Source organism: Venturia canescens, chromosome 2, assembly GCF_019457755.1.
Source record: "Venturia canescens isolate UGA chromosome 2, ASM1945775v1, whole genome shotgun sequence".
NCBI classification, from domain to species: domain Eukaryota; kingdom Metazoa; phylum Arthropoda; class Insecta; order Hymenoptera; family Ichneumonidae; genus Venturia; species Venturia canescens.
Genome location: NC_057422.1, coordinates 21,805,079 through 21,822,552, shown reverse-complemented (window position 1 = coordinate 21,822,552; position 17,474 = coordinate 21,805,079). Strand labels below are relative to the sequence as shown.

General features: G+C 42.3%; 1 protein-coding gene across 4 annotated transcripts in view; it reads left to right on the top strand.

Moving 5' to 3' along the window:
- LOC122406986 (paired box protein Pax-6-like) overlaps positions 1–17,474 on the top strand; it is a 103,435-nt gene that overhangs the window by 48,797 nt on the left and 37,164 nt on the right. For all 4 annotated transcript variants that reach the window (XR_006260126.1, XM_043412897.1, XM_043412896.1 and 1 more), the window contains 2 exons: positions 9,220–9,419; positions 9,644–9,753. Coding sequence is in view for 3 of the 4 variants with exons in the window: in XM_043412897.1 (XP_043268832.1) it covers positions 9,220–9,419; positions 9,644–9,753 (310 nt within the window). In the remaining variant the exon portion in view is untranslated. The remainder of the gene's footprint in view (positions 1–9,219; positions 9,420–9,643; positions 9,754–17,474) is intronic.

Below are 17,474 nucleotides of genomic sequence, written 5' to 3'. Positions count from 1 at the left end.
CTCTCGCTAGGATTCGCCCTTTGCAACAAACTGTATACGTCCCCCGCGCGATTCCGCTAGCGTGCTCTAAACGACGCTGTAACCAAACGAAGTAGGCATCAGTCCCAGCACTCTGTCTTTCTCCTTTTCCCTTCATCTCGCTTTTTATTCACTATCTTTATCTGCTTCGCTTTCGCTGTCGCTCTCCGCCCCGGTGCGTTGCTTTCTCTCACGTTTCCGCATCCCTCATGATTCCCCGAGTCGCGGAGCATCGCCACGCGGCGGCAATTCCTTCCATCTCTTTCTATGTTTGGTGCCTCGGTGCGGTTGTGCCCGTTTCGCAACCATCCACCCTCCACTGGATCCTCCAACTCCGCATCACCTTTTCTCCGCACTCGTTCATCTCTCTCCCTCGATCTCTCGCACTTGGTCTCGCTCGCCCGCCCGCCCCGTACCTCACCTCTTAAATTGCGAATGCCGCACGTTCCACGAGTTCTATTTAAATGTAATTTGTATCTCAAGTCTTTTCGCGACACCCTCGACGACGACGGCGACGACGACGATGAACACCGACAACAGCAGCTCCCGTTTGCTTTGCGGGAACCAGGCCAAACACCGAGTTTGCCATGCATATATTAACTTTCTAGGTACACAAATATACCTTAACATTATTTTAAGTAAAAGGACCGAATGGAATAAGAAAGAAATTATGCTTTTCGAGCCTTCCCTGATACCTACTCCGGCGTGACGACCGCCATTTGTACGAGGGCGAAATATTGCGGATTTATATTTTTTTACCGCTTCCGTTCAGGGGCTCGAGCTGTGCACGTAATCTTTTTTAATCTCCATTTGAACTTTTCTTAATCAACTATTTTAAATGGTTCATGCGCTTAGAAAAAATTATGATAATTTTTTTGTATTCCTTTCTGCAATAACCGCAAAAAACTGCGAATGAAATCTGGTGTGCTGAGAGGTTCCCTGGCGAGAAAGATCACATAAGAACAAGAATCTGTGCGAATAGGGTATTACGCTTTTTTTTGAAAACTGTTTCAAAATAATCCTGAGTAATAAACCAGTGGAATTTTTATTTAAATTTTATAAGACCGAAAAGTGTCTTAAAAACTATTTTTTATTTATAATTTTCAATTTTCGCGCGGAAACTTTAGTCGCCATGTTGTTTCGGTTTGTGACGTCACTCCGTTAGTAAACAGTACGATTGCGAAAGACCAAGTAACAAGATTTGTGAATATAATGAGTTATAATGGTATATCATTGGTGTCCCGTGCCTGAATGCGATAATACAAGTGTACAAATGCCACAAAAATTGTGGATTCATCGCCACCATCAACATATTTATCATCGGTAGATTTGTACTTTTTGCTTTCACAAAACCGTCTTCTATGTTGGAATCCAATACGGCGGGATGGCGTTTTAGACATTTGAAAAACAGAGATGCAAAAGGACGATTTTTAAAATTGAATTATAAAATTTACATTGCATTTTTATGAATAAATATTGTCGTTTCTCGTTTACTTTTTACGAAATCTATCATAAACATGCATTTTTATATATTTTTTTACATGGTGTAAAATACCCTATTTGTATTTCTGTTCCAGAAAAATTTCCGAAACTATAAGTTTGAAAAAAATCATTCTTCTATTCTGAAATCTATAACTTTTAACGGGAAATTTGAGACAATAATTGACGAAAATCCAACCACATTTCTGTGACTTTTCGTTGAAATTTGAAAAGTCTTTAGATACGAAATAACTTTTCCAAGATCCAATCGAATCGAGTATCAAAGTTTCCTAATGCGAAAGAATGGTCAGGCAAATGCTATTTGAAATCAGTCTAGTTAAAAGCGATGTGATAAAAATTACGTTTCAGTTTCAACCACGACTTGTGGCTCCCTTCGGAAATAAAAGACGTGAACGTCTCTGTGAAATCCATAAGAGACTCGTCGCAGTCGACGCTCTACTTGCACGAGACCTCGTCGTGGAAAAGTCTCGATATAAATCGCGTATATTTAATAAATACGAATATATAAAACGCTCTATTGATCCTTTGGGACGTGTGCAGCGTCCGCGAGGTTCAAGGGGTTGAGAAATCATAATGAAAAAAGAAGGATATAGCGAGAGTTCGTGTTATCAGATCGAGTTAAGTAGGTTGTAACAGTACGAACGCGTTAGCGTACGATGAAGCTGTCAGTCGTCAACGCATACGCGTGTCACGATCCGTACTTTTTGCTTCCTTGCTCTTTCTCTCGTGTGTCCTAAAGCGCCAACATTTCCCACGACATGGGGTGCGACGGAGACTCTTTTTATAACGCTTATAACACGCACTTGTATCACTACTGAAACGTTTCATGTGTGCACGATTGTGTATATCTATATGTGGCTAAAAAATGGGTTCGGAAAGCAGCAGGAAGGGCGGGGGGGGGGGGGGGGGGGTTGAGATTTGTAGCACACGCTAAACTCGTCACCCCATCGGTTCCCCAGACGCGTGGCTCTCTCCTCGCTGTGGCAAAAGGTTCAAAAGCACCAAGCAGTTTGCGCTAGAATTCGTTACGATACTAATTGGGAACGATCGCCGAGAAATTGCTTTTTCTTCTTTTCCTCTCTCTCTCTCTCTCTCCCTCCCACTCTTTTGATTTTTCACACATTTTGTTTCTCACTGCGTTATAATGTTTCATGCAACCAGTGAGTTTAGGGTGGCACGCGGAGGAAATTTATAGACAGGGCATTTAAAGCCATTTTTTCGCTATTCACTGGGAAAATTGAACCGGCCTTCTTCAACCCCTTTGGTTTCATCGCCCGAAACGTGACTCACAGAAATACGTCAGTGGTGCAGAGAGATTTATAACGAGAATTGCTTTTTATTCTTTCAATAGTGCGCGAGATTTTTCGTGTACAAGTCCCCACTGCAATCAGCATGAGCCTCATACGAAAATCGTTTAAATTTTCCATCTTTAAGGCGATCCAATATTTATTTGTACGAAATAGTCATCTGTAATTGACAAAAATTATAAATAGTAACACGTCAAATTCGATAACCTCACGATTCGTCAAAGATTGGAGTATATACCGAGGGTGCGATAATGACAGGTTTACAACGCTCCAGTATTATGAGCGATGATCCCATTCGAGTGTATTTAGTAATATATACTGTATGTTTATATAGGTAACCCGAGATATGCAGGGCATGGCACACGTGTCAACGCGTATATCATGGCTCAACCCCCCGCGTCGATCGTATTTTGAATGCCGAACATGTCGCTCTTACGCTCGCATTATATTTTCGTTTTCATTTTCGTCTATGTATAGATCTTTGTACATCAATGAGAACATCGTCCATTTTATAAGCCGCAATCAAAGCCTCCCTCCTCTGCTATGCAGCCAATCTACTCGTCGACGCGGATCTCGAGATACTTCAATGAATTGGTGGAGCAATATGCTGATAATTTAGAGGTTTATTCACTCTAATCATCGAATGTCATAGTGATTATCGATCATTCTAATCGAGCACGAGTAGCTGAACAATATCGCGTTACGCAAGCAATGGAGAGTAACAAAAATAACCATTTGTTTCAACAAGAATTTCACTTCGTGATCATACGAGACAAAAATAGGATTTTGAATATCTAAAGCAATTGAAAATTCATTTATGCGATTCATTTCTGCAGACTATTCATTTATTTGATCATCAATAACGCTTAGTCGATGCATCCGAAAACTAGGAATACATACAAAAAAGTTTCTTGTACCAACAATTGAAATAAAGAGAATCAACTATTGGGTCGAGCAGAAACTAAATTTCTTTTTTAGCTAAATTTCTGCCTAGTTAGAATAAGCAAATCCGTTAAACTAAATTATACATAAAATAAACTGAACTTTCTTTCGAAGTGGACATTCGTATATAACAGGTTGAAAAATTCATCTCGAAAGTTCATCTTAAGAGCCATGAATAATTTTCTAAAAACATTTCGAGTTAGCTCTTGAACGTAGAGACTCAGATATTTTGAAATATTGCACGTTCGTGTATTATGCATCGTGACAAAAACGAGATTCCCATATCGGCTCACGCGTTATCTATCAGTTCAGAGATTTATCCGAGTTTCCCCCTTAACCGAGCAAACGGAAGTGGGCTATAGAGAGAGGATGGAGCAGAGAGACAGGAGTTATACACACCCTCGTATGTTCTTCCGCTCTTCGCGCGACTCTCGGAACTTCCCCTCTGCTCGCTCCACAAATAGGACGATCCACCCTTCTCGACCCATACAAACTCCGTTTTCATGCGTATAAGTTCGTGCACGTACCGCATCTTTGTGTATGTTTGAAAACACGTACACGATGATCCGGTTTCCAGGAGAGACACGCGCTATTACCGAGGCGTCAGAGATAGACAATATTATGACGTCTCTATCCGGGTACTTTGAACATATAAATCCACCCCCTTTCGTCACAAACAGTCATCGTTGTCATTATTTTTCTCCGCTTTATCCGCCATTCGCATTTCGGGCGGAATGCTAATGCCTTTAGCTCTCGAGCTGTTTTTCCTCCGGAAAAAATGTCAATTCGAATTTTTACTCCAGCACGATCTATTTTCTGTCAAATTTCGAAGGTCAACTTTCCAAAGATTTTTCGTCGCAAATTCAATTCTTTCAACGTCTGGTGTGCAGATGAAAATTGAGGAGACTCCGAATCGCTCTGATCCGAAAGGCAAACTGGTAAAATTTCTCTTCTTCTCGGCTTAAGGGTCGATCGCGATTGATTCAATCGCGTCAATGGCAAATAGTAAAATGGATCGAATGGCGGGTAACTTTTGCGGTGGTAAAAATTCGTTCCGTCAAGTAATAAATATTTTCTTGAGCAAGCTAAATCGGCCGATGACTCGACTTTCTTAACTCGGGTTTATTTAACTTGACATGTAACAAGTGTCATTTTTTGTCCAACAAAAATTTCGTTCATTTTTGTTCCCATGATGAAGTTTTCGTCGTAAACATCATCAGACGGTGCAGTTATTAAGGTATAAAAATCAGTTGACAAGACGCTCTATTTTTGGAGTATTTTTTCTCTTGTATCTCGTTGATTCAGTCACGGTATGCTTGCCACGAAGCATGAGATTGTGAGGGCTGCGGAATTCCCGACGACAATGCAGGGAAAATGCCTCGCTCACAGGTATATTCGAGCGTGAGACTTGGTCCAGAAGAAGGAAGAGAGAGAGAGAGAGAACAAACGTTCGCGGGAGAAAGCTGGATCGTACAGGACAATACCGATTATCTGAAAGAATGATAGAGAAAGATAGAGCGAGCGAAAGTGACGTGACGACGAGGACTTCGTAAAACGCCAGTCAAACGACATTCGATCCTGACATCGAGTGTCCAACTGTTTCGCTCGTTTTTCGTTAAGCCGCAGCGACTCTTTATAGCGCACAATTCTCTGTATGTACAAATATATATAAATTTACAGTGCGGTAAAACGCTCGTTTTCTCGCTTTATATACATCGCTACGAGCGACATGTGTCATACGGCAAACCACCTCGACTAAAGCCCCGATCATTGTCGTTACGAGACGACCATTATGCATCCAAAGAATCGATCCACAATGAATCGCTCCGAGTGACTCGATTTCTTTATATTGTACCATGTCAAACCACTTGCCACGTACCTATGTGCGCGGTGGCAGCTAATACTAAATTTCTAGTGCCTCGCCGACTCTAAGGGCTTCCGGACCTTTTACTTTTAATATTTGTTTGCTCGCCATGTGACATGAGCCACTCGCGAGTCACCGCGTCCAGCATTGAAAAAAGTCATTATTTTTCCATGCAAATTCTTCGAAGCAACAAAATCGATCGTAATAGCAAAGATTTCACTGCGTTTTTATGATCCTCATTCAACATTTTGTCGAGTTAGAAACGTTGGTGTTATTATTTCAAATTCACGGATGTTTCTATCGATCAAATTTGATGAGAAACCAAAGAAGATCAGAACTTTTCATCCGGATGATTATATTCGATGAAAATATTGGCAAGAATTGCCAATTCATTCCCCTTTTTCTTCATCTCGTACGGATACTTCAACAGAGTCGATTGCTCTTGAAAAGATGCTGAAGGGCGAGTTTTTAAACGCGAGGGTGGCTGGCCGACGGGGGTCCGAGATGTCAGACCGTTTCAAAATCGCGGACCCCCTGTCACGACGACGACGACGACGACGGCGATATGTTAGATTTACCGGGTCCAACTCGTGCTCTAGGGATCGACGTCTCTTACGACTAATCCCACACCCGTGTAATCCGAGCACTGTGTAAACTTACATGTGTATCTAAAAGTGCTTTCATACACACATGATACAGAACCGTCGTCCACTCCACAAAAACCGAAAAATATCTATGCGTATGCCTACACCGAATGACACGTTATTACACGGAGAGAAAATTCCAGTAAAAACTACTATGGCGCCATAGAACTATATACATCGTAATATTTATTAATTGTTACGAACATACATAGTCATTTTTTGTGAAATGAGAACTCGATGAAAATCGATTTGTGCTGCCAAAAAAAATATAATTTATGCCTAAATGCGAAAACAAATAAATGAAAAATTCGTGCTTGTACCGCAGTAAATTTTTAAACACTTGGGCGGATCATCGATGCTTGTGTTCGATCTCCTCAAATTTTACTATGTTCAAGAGTAAGTTTCGATTGTGTAAACAATACTAACCACAGCAAAATGGCATTAAAAATTCTACGTTACATCATCCAGTCAACATAAATTTTACAATGGTTCCTCGGTGATCTGCGTAGGAAAAAATAGCACAGTTAGAGCAAAATACGCAATTTAAAAGTTTTCATTCGGAATTGAGTTGGAAATTACAATGTTTTTGGTAAAAACCTCCAAAATGGTCGATATAGAACTCTAACACTGTGGTGTCGTAGTAATTTCTACAATTTTTGTCCCTCCGTGTAAATATTGAAGCGCGAATGAAATTCTGCGATGTACCATATGGTAAAAAATTTCGGCGGATCGGCGATACTCGTATTCGAGCTCTTGGAATTTTACTATGCTTAAAAAATAAGCAATTAAGAAATTTTAATTTAAAAACGACATGAAAATTACAGGGTTTTTGGTAAAAACCTCCAAAATGTGCGATACAGAACTCAAACACCATGGCAGGATAGTAATTCCTAATATTTTTTTCTCTCCGTCCACGCAGTTCCACAAGACTCGAATATTTCCGTCACGTTTCATCAGTTTGCGCCTAATTTTTTTCGCGAACAACACTTTCGCAGCTCTCAAACCCTGTTTTCCATGCCATGCTCGAAGCTCAGAGGTATTTTCCATTTTTCTACCAAAAAATCAAGCGTATGTCCTCACTGTGATATCTGCAGCAGAACACGGAGGATGCGAAAAGCAGCGCGATAATTTGCTCGGATAAACAAATGTCTTCGGATTTTCACGAATGCTTCACGCTCCCATAATTATCTTGTACTGCCATGAGCACTAATAAATGAGTAACGCCTTCGGCAATGCGCGTGTCGAGACTTTTTTTTCAATAATTTGAGCAAGAGTCGAAAAGGCATCGAAGGGAATCTCATTAGACCGCTTCATCAGAGCACGTCGTCAATCTCCCGTGTCCAGTGTGTTAAAATCAAGTTAATTCGTGTCAACGAATCGATTCGTTAAACAATTTGAAAGAATAGATAAATCCGATAACGGAATGTTGAGCGTGGACCGAGACGCAGAGTGTTTGAATAAAACTCATTACCTGCGAACTCTTAATCTATCTGTAGAAGCGAGGATATTGATAAAATCATATGCCCAAGCGCGGAGTGCGCTGTTAAAATCACGAGTGATAAGGGATTGGAGTGTGCACATGTAGCAATATGCAGCACCCGCGTACTTGCTCGAACTCGGATAAGGGTGTATAGGAATCCAGCTCCCTCCCCAAAGCCCTCGTGTGACCCAAACCCCGTGTTATTCCAACCGGGTAGTGCTCACGCCAAAGTTCCCCCGGAGTGGCGCGCGAGACGGAAATAATTGAAGACGGAGGTAATTAACTACCCGTGGTGCTGAACACGATACCGTTGCGCTGCGGCGCACATCGTTTTAATTACCCGAGCCTCCCCCGCCCCCTTTCGCTCGCTCTTACTCGCTCTTACTCGCACAACGCAGAACCCTCTCTTGCTCTGTCTCCGTTCGTCTGTCTTTCTCGCTCTCTCTCCGTCGTCGTTGTAGTCGTTTGCCTCACGTCTCATCGGGCAGAGAGGCTTCTCTCCGTGTTCAGCAGCGGTATCAAGGTAGTTATACTCTCGGAGCGTTACCACAAACGTATTCCCAATTCCCCTTCGCGAACTCGGCTCCGCTTGCCTTGATTCCCGACCTCCACCCATTTGTATCGAATAAATCTCCCGATGTATCCGAAGAATTACGAATCATCGGAGTAGGCAAATCATTCGGGCACTTTTTCCGATCTTCTAACTTTCTGGAATTCTTCACGCCCCATTTGTCAGAGCTACTCCTTCGGGATGATAAATAGGGGTACTAAAATTCATCACTCTCCATTCATCAACAAATCCGTTGCGAGACGAAATCTTAACATTATGACTTAATACCGTAATTGGTGAGCTTTCATTCGTTCGTGCGTTTTTTTTTCTATAATGTTCATAGTACCAATATTTCAATGTGTTGCGCATCGTCAAGTTCTGAACAGAATGAACGAACCTGCTGGGAGTGTTAGTGCGTCGAGGACCCTGAAGTTTGCAACAACAAAAAATTGTAAATCACCAATTTTTCATTTCACGAAGTATCGGTGCAGGTTGGAAAACTGCGAATTGCAAATTCGGGAGGGAACGAAATTGGATGATTACTGGAATTATTGTAGGGCTTTTTAGATCATTTCGTTGGGCTCCAACGCTGCAAACTTGAGCGTCATAGTGCATCATTCAAACCCGTAGCACTGAAACAACGAAGGGTCAATAAACTTTTCTTGAACCGTACGAAAATGGAATCTGAAGCCATCGAGTCTTTCATGTTCGTGGATTCATGCGACAATTTGCTATTAGCAGTGAAAACTATTGCGTTTATTTTGGATAGCTGCAGTAATAATCCAACTGGCGCTATGATCAGCGAGGAATTTATAAAAAATGTGATTGCGAACGATAGAAAATTCGAATCGCTGCCTACTTTTCGAGCGCGGAAGATCTCACGTTGTTTTTCTTGTTCTTGGACAATGTTTCAGGTATCGTCGATAAACAGGGTTTTAAGAAATTTAGCAGCGCAGAAGGAGCAACGGCAACAGCAGCAACAGCATCAGCAGCAGCAACAGCAGCAGGGAGTCGGTGGGGTCGGTGTAGGAGCGGGAAGTCCTGCGGAGATAGTCTACGACAAGCTGAGGCTACTAAATGGCCAAACGACGGGTTGGCCGAGACCGAACCCTTGGTAAGATTTCAAAAAATCATTCGACCGAAAAACTCCCCGGAAAAATGACAAGCTTCGAGTTTTTTGCTCCTCTGCCTTTCATCTCGAGCGTTGATGCGCTCTGAAAAACTTGGTCGTTCATTTTGAACATTGGAAAATGGATAATCCCATTGTAAAGCCTTCGAGAACAGCATTATCTCGCTGCTAATAATGCACTTTGATTTTTCATCGTCTCCTCTGTCCAGGTATCCTGCGGGAGGCGGAAGTCCTTTTCCTTCGTTACAACCGAGTCTTAGTCCAAGTCATTGCACCTCGTTGGCACCTGATCCTGCGGAAATACTGCACGCGAAGAAGGGTAAGTGTCTCAATGAAACGAAAACAAAATAATCTCTCGAATTCTCGAATTCTATAATTCATTTAGCAAAGTATAATTCTCTTCAAACGTCATTATTCGAGACTGTTAGGAACTTTGTGCTGCGAAAAGCTCTGCTCGTAAATTACAGGGATGATTTGATACGAACGAGAATAATGAACTGATTGAATGCCGGAGGAAATCTAACCAAATTTAAACGCAAATCGGTGCCGGTTTCCTGAAGTTTTTCTTACGCCACCGCATTAAAGTATAACTGGATGGATAGGCTCGACCAAAAATTATATCTTGACCGGAGTTTCCGTACTTCGTGATGCAATAAAAATCTGAAAAAATTCAACAACATTTGGAAAGCTATAAACAACAATTATCAATAATAATATTGCCCAAAGGTTAATAACAAATTGTTTAAACAATTAATTATTCAATAATTTTGCGGTAACCTATTGTTTTTTTTTTTTACGAATCAAATGTGTGTATTTTTCTGAATGCTCATGAATTTTTTCAAAATTTTCGTGGATTTTTGAAATTTTTTGAAAAAATTTTGAAAAAAATTTTTAACAATTTGAATTTTGGATATGTTTTAGAAGACATATTTACCATCAGTTTTGAAAAGTCTCAAGGTTACTGGATCAAAAATGTACAAATAGAGCCACTTAAAAATTTAAAAAAGGGAATTTCAAAAGTCCATGAAAATTCTGAAAAAAATCATGAGCATTCAGAAAAATGCGCACATTCGATAAGTAAAAAAAAACAATAGGTCACCGCAAAATTATTGAATAATTAATTGTTTAAACAATTTGTTATTAACTTTTGGGCAATATTATTATTGATAATTGTTGTTCATAGCTTTCCAAATGTTGTTGAATTTTTTCAGATATTTATTGCATCACGAAGTACGGAAACTCCGGTCAAGATATAATTTTTGGTCGAGCCTGTCCATCCAGTTATACCTTAAAATAGTTCGATCGTTTTATGACTAGTCAAGTTAGCAATTAATTTATGTTGATTAAATTGAAGTCTAAATTATTAATAAAATTAATAAACGCTTACATTGAGAATATTTTTATCACAAGAATGTAATAAAATGCTTTAAAATTTTAACCCTTAGTGTGCACACCTTCAGAGCGAGACATTTCGTGCACATGGGGTCACTTTGACCCCAGGTCATTTCTTACATCGAATATCTCGGTAACTATGCGCTTTTCGGAATAAAAGATTTAGTCACGTTTTGCAGTTAATTAATCCAACTTTAAGGCTGCAAAGTCGGATTTCCAAAAAAATCTTTTTTCATTGCTCAAAAACGTGCTCAAAGTTGATAGTGCGCGTAAAAAGCACTTTTTCGGTTAAATCTCTCGTAAAAAATAAAATTTTGAGTTTTGAAAAAAATCCTTATAGAGTTTTACAGACAAGGGTCCATGCTTTAAGGGGAAAATAGTCCACTTTGCAACCGTTTCAAAAAGTGTATTTATTTTGGAGTATGAAGTGGCTATGCTTCCAACTTTTAGAGAAGAGATAATGGTTTCTTAATATTGGGAGTTTTACTTATGAGATGCTCATCTGTAAATGCTATTCATGTGAGAAAAAAATTTTGGGGTCAACCTGACCCCAGATGCACACTAAGGGTTAATAAAAGATCAAATTTATACTTCAACTTGACTAGTTAATGATTGAGTCCGACACTTTAAATACACATAACCTACGGAACATTTCTACTGTGCGAAAGAAAGTTTACATCGGTTTCATGAAACCGAGAAAAAAAAGGTCAATTCTTTACAAAAAGTGAAGCTATTAGACGAATCAAAGCACGTGAGTCAGTCTCAAAAATAAATTTGATGAAACTCCTGCGATTCCTGAATTTTCTCGAAGTTCAATCGCAGCTGTTACCAGCAGTCCAGTGCGATGACTGACATCCGCTTTCGACACGTCGTAAACTAAAGTTTTTTCACGTTTTCTTTCTCAAAAGCCCTGTAAAGTAACGTTTTTTTTTTTTAAGAAACGGAATCTGTGATAAATTTTCTTCACGATATAAACTTTCCCGAAGCTCGAGGACCGTGCAACTTTTTCACAATTAATATTATTGCGAGTTCGTCCATAAAGTACCGCGTTAAAGACTCAAAATTCTAAATGAAATAGTTCAAAATTTTACTTTAAAACAAAGTTTCTGTTATCATTGAGGTTTCAAAGGCCCACTCGATAGTGCGTAGGAAATCACAATAAGAAAAAAATGATGTAAAAAAAAAACTTTTCCCGTATTTTTCAAGTTTGAAAAAATAGAATGAGCATATCTGCCAAAAGTATATATTCGATTCGAGCTCACAGGCTCGTGAAATTTCTGGCCTCGCCAGATTCAAGCCTCGCGAGGTCAACTGGCAGCGGTCTTGTGCACGCGAGTACATCTAGACAAGGCTAAACGTATGAAAAAGGGAGAAAGAGATAGAGAGAGAGAGAACGGGAAACGGGGAGGCTGTGAGCCTCGAGGGTTCAAACGTTCCAACAGAAGAGACGGTACCACACTCGCGTTTTAATTAATTAATCCGTGGTACCCGAAACGATACTAATATCAATGTAATTCTGTAGCGGTTGTCCCGCGGTTTGCCGCACGTGTATATGCGGATGCATCCAGTCATCGCCATACGAGGAGGAACAAACGCTTCTCTCTCGTGCACACATGCGAGCACGGAGACGGAGCTGACGAACAGAAAGGCGAAACTCGCATCAATTTGATCGTTGAACTACGCAATTTCGGCCTTTCGTTGTGAGGAAGCTCGGCCACTCGTATACATACGAGCATGAAATCCTCACATATCCGTGCGTGTCTCAACATATATTCAAATTGTCTGAACGTACAATTCTCACAAACCACATTCGTGGCTTCTCGTTTATAGCACGCAAATAATAATTGTATCGCGGCCTCTGCCCTCCCCCTTCCCGCACTATCGTATTAACCCGCTCACAAACAAACGTACATATTATTTCCCGTTTCAACTCAGTCTCGCGCCTTGCGTCTCGTTCTGTGCAATCGAGAGTCGAACCCTTCTCGATCTAACAACTCCATTTCTCTCTCTCTCTCTCTCTCTCGTATTCCTGCGCTTTTCCCTAGGGCGTCATAAGCTTGGGGCTTTTTTGCGTTGCAATTCTGCTCTCGTTCCGGGTTTCACCTCCGTTATACAATATTTCACCGAGAGCCCGTTCCCCCGATCGCTCAATGGCTCAAATTTTCCGTGTGTGTTGACGCACACACGTGAACAGAGGAATCGTACGTGTGCGCACAAACGCGAAAATACACGGGCCATATGTAGTTTCGCAGTCCTTTGGCGGCACAGATCAAACGAACGCGAATTTCTTTGCTCAGATTTTTCAACGCGATGGCGGGGCTGAGCCTGCGCCAGTGGAGTACACTTATGGTGTACAAAAATGCAGTATATGCACACACGTTACGTGTATGCATAAACCGAGGCGTTTCGATGTATTTGCACGAGAAGTGTCGATGAAAAACGCGGAAAAACGTGACCCGATATCGCACCTCTCGATCACACCTGCATCCAAAAATAAGGGCTATCGAGAGCAGGTGCATGGAAAAAAACGACCAAGGTGCACTCGGATAGAGAAATAATGTTCGTTTCATAAAATCGCATAGATCTATTTTTACCATGAAATATTCCTGAGCGTTGAGAAATATTATAAGGAAACAGAATTCTTCTCGCCGCGAGATACGCTTCGATCGCTCTCCCGATCCACGTCTCTGCGACCCGAGACGTGTACGTGTGCACATCCCTATAAACGTATAAGCAAAAATACTTGCGTATCCGGGAGGGGCGAAGAACCAAGGCGCAAGAGGAATGGGGCACAATCAAATATGGTAACTGTTGCAACCGCTCAACCGCACGCGGGCCCCGGGGGCCGGATTATCCGCGGGGGTGGCGCCGTTTATAGGATAACCTCTACGTGAGGGGTTGAACTCACAAGGGTCGAATCTATCTCTTTTCCGCACCACGGATAGCCTGCCGTACGCAACGCGCTCCGCTCGTCTCTTCTCGCTCCCTCCCTCTTTGCCTCTCGCTCCGTCTCCTTCTCTTGCACCGAACCCCTCGCAAATTTTCGACAAAACCATGGGGTCGACGAGACGAGAGCCGCAAGGAAGCCCCAGGCCGAATTTCTCTCTCTCGCGCTCTCACACGCGCGCGCGTGCTACCGCATCTCTCTGGAATCGGGCGTGCAACTCGCGATCCTCCCCCAAAGAAGCAAAGCAAAGCAGATTACGTCGCAATCATCGCGTTGTACGCGCGATTCACTGCCCGCACGCGTGTATACAAATACCTTGTATACACGATTTCCCTCGCCTTCTTTCATCTTCCTGCTTCTCTCGCTTTTCCTTTTTTCTTTGTTCCGCTAAAATTCTTTCGCTCCTTGTCCCAGCGTTCGTTCGAGTTGTTTCTTTTGATTGCAGACTCGCGAACATTCTCATCTCTTTACTTCTAATTGTCTCTGGTGAATGCGGAGTTTGTTGGATTTGCACGGTGCTTTTTCAATTCGCGGTGCCAAAACGCGACGGAGCTATACCATTATCGAGACGAATTATAAACTCGCATTGTTTTACCGGTTGCCGCTTGGAGTTGAAAATTTTGTTTTTCGTTACACGTTTCCTCGAGCAGCTTCTCGGAAACGAAGATATCTTTGTCGGTTGTTAATTATTTCTCGTTGCTGCTGGTGGCATCGACAATGCCTTTCGGTCCTCGCATTTCATGCGCCACGCGAGAGAGGCCCGGTACCGGCCGCTCTCAACGTTGCTTAGAAACTTCCCATTCGGGAAGTTGGAAAGAATTCCAGGAGGAGGCTGGAGATCTCGCTGGAGACAAGTATCCTCATGAAAAATTAAAAATGAAGGGAAAAGAACGAGGGAAATAATGCACGGTGACGGTTCGTTTGTGTACGCGTGCATCACGCGTTGTATACAATAACAAAAACTGCGCATAGTACTTTCACTGTGATCGTAGACTACCCCACGCTCTCGCCGCGTTTTGTCATTCAGGAAAATGCGAGACGATACGATTCGGGGAGTCTTCCGTATACCGAGCCATTGTTTTTTCACCTCTGAGGACTCGCGCGCGACGAGCCTGTGCCTGCGACAGAAAAAAAGAGGGCAAGCACGAACCCTGCGTGCGGATATATTGGGAAACTGTGTCCCATAGGATGCTCTGTACACGAAGAAATGCACATTGAAGATTGTACATGCATTCGATTCTCCCTTCGATGAGGAATCACTCGAATGATGCTTACATATAATTATTATCGATTGGCATTTCAATACTACGCCCGCCAATTGACTATTTATCATTTGGAGAGAAATTAATGGGATGAAACATTTTCGAGTGTGCTCTAAATTGTCAAGCCTCCTTTCCGTCACACGCTTTGACGGAGATCGCTCATCACCGCGAAATATCATGTATTTCGAGATTGAGGGAGTTCGCGCGAATCTAATGGAAATTGAAAAATGCCAACTTTAAGAGTAGAAAGTTGGAAATATGCTAGAAATTAGACCATGCGTCTATTCCCGGAATTATTTCCGGCCTAATTGCCGAGAAAACAATTAACGAAAATCACAGGATCCTCCCAACTCTGAAGAGCCAAAAACGAGAATGAGAAAACAGAATGTTTTTAGATATCAATGATGTCTTGATAAAGCCTTACGCATATGCCCAGAAAATGGCTTTGTCACATTTTGCTTGACGATTTTACTACGAAAGTATTTAAACCGTTATCGTTGTATTAAAAATGAATCAATCTCAACAAATAAGTTAAACATAATTTGAATAATTGCTAGAATAAATTTAAATCGTTTCTTCAATCATGAAAAGATCGAAAAAGTTTAATTGCTTTTTCGAATGAAAAATAACGCATGCGATCTTCCTTAAATCGAGTTCGCAAGCCCCCAACGACGGAGACTTTGAATTCACGTAAATTTGGAAGTGAGACTCTCGAAATTTCATCCACTCTAGTCTTTGACGCGAAAGGACCTTTCCACACACTCGTTAAACTTTGACTCGAATATAATATAGTGATAAAACAATGGTAATGGCTTCCTTTGCCATTGAGAGGAGATCCCTGCGGTGGTGAGTATGTTCGGTGCTCAGGGAACGGGGCGCGGAACCCAGAGGAGCAGCCGCGACCCTCCCATTATACTCGACCTCTTTATCTTCAGGGCTGAATCTTTTCTTTCTCCGTTCCTCTCTTATTCTTTATCTCCCAGTGTGTCGTTTTTTCTCTTCTTTTATCTTCTCTTAGCTTTTTGCTCTGCGCTTTCTCCGTGCTTTTTTTTTTATATATCTCAACCGGTATACCCGACGCGTATAAAAGCTTCACCGCGATGCGAAACCTTTTATTATCGTCGATCGAGACAATGCCCGAGCGCAGTGCCATCGGAGGATAGACCTTTCTTCCGTTTCCCCTTTCGCTATCTATTTTTCTTTATCTCTGCGCATATTCTCGCTGCTACGTCAGTGCGCGCCGAGGTCCTCCATGAAAATGAGAAGAAAAAACAACCCGCCCGATTTCTAAAGACGCGAGGAAACACGAGGGAATTCACGGAGAACAAGAGTCTCTGCAAAAAGGAAAAGCAGCAACGAGCAATACGACACACGCGTGGAGTGAGTCGAACACGCTGGGACCTTTCTTGACGCGGGGCTTGGAATTATAAACTCCAGGACCATTTGGATTAAAGCTCTCGATTCCGTACTCCGGACTCCTTGAGCATCTTCACCTGAAAGGCGATCGTTCGTAGCGATCGGAGGAAAAAAAAACTTTGGACATACCGCCGATATCTGCGCCTCTGAAACGCCCCTTTATTGCAATCCACACATCCGTATCAGCCGATGCCCTAAAAATGTTCAAGAAGAAAATGACTTTGCGGTTAATCGTAAATAAATGAATGAACCCACGTACGCGCAGGCGTGTAAGATGACGGAAATTGTACGCAGCCGGAGCCGCAAAAGTGAAAAGCTGGAGGCGTGCGCGGTGCGCGTAAATATTATTCCCGCATAGCATCTACATGCGCGAGGAACTCCCTTTATTCTTACGCCGTATTATTTACAAGGGATACACAACAAAAATGGCTGATTTTTATTTTCTTCTTGCTGCACTCGTTCCCGAGATGTAATTCCTGCCGTAAACGACTCGTGTGTGTTTGTGCACATGACTCCCCACGGGCCTGTACACGCCACGTACGCGTGTGTGGCTCTCCCGTTGGCAACAGTTATACCGGGAAAGGAGAGAAGCTATGCATTGGATTCGCAGGTCAGTGAGTTGTCGCATCGAGTCTTTCGTCGCGTGTCAACCCAAGTTCGATTTATCTCGTTCGTCAATCTACAAGCTGACCTCCCAGCTGGTATCGGGTTACTCCGCTGCTCTCCAGCCTGCTGCCTCGTGGGGCAGGCTGCGAGAATCCCCGTCATCGTCATCGCGGCATCGGTGAGGCTATCTCGCCGACATTATGGCGGAGCCAGGCTGCAGGTATATTTTTATGCGATCGTAATGCACACTTATTTTTCCATGCCTTCTCCTGCGTACTCGAAGATCGGAGTCAGTGTGGATTTCCGCCGCAACGACGTGAGAAGCCACCCTCCACCTTTGCGATGAAAACATTCCACTCGGTTCTTCCATCCAAGTCATTTTTATGACGAGCATCGCAACGATCGCGCGATTACAAG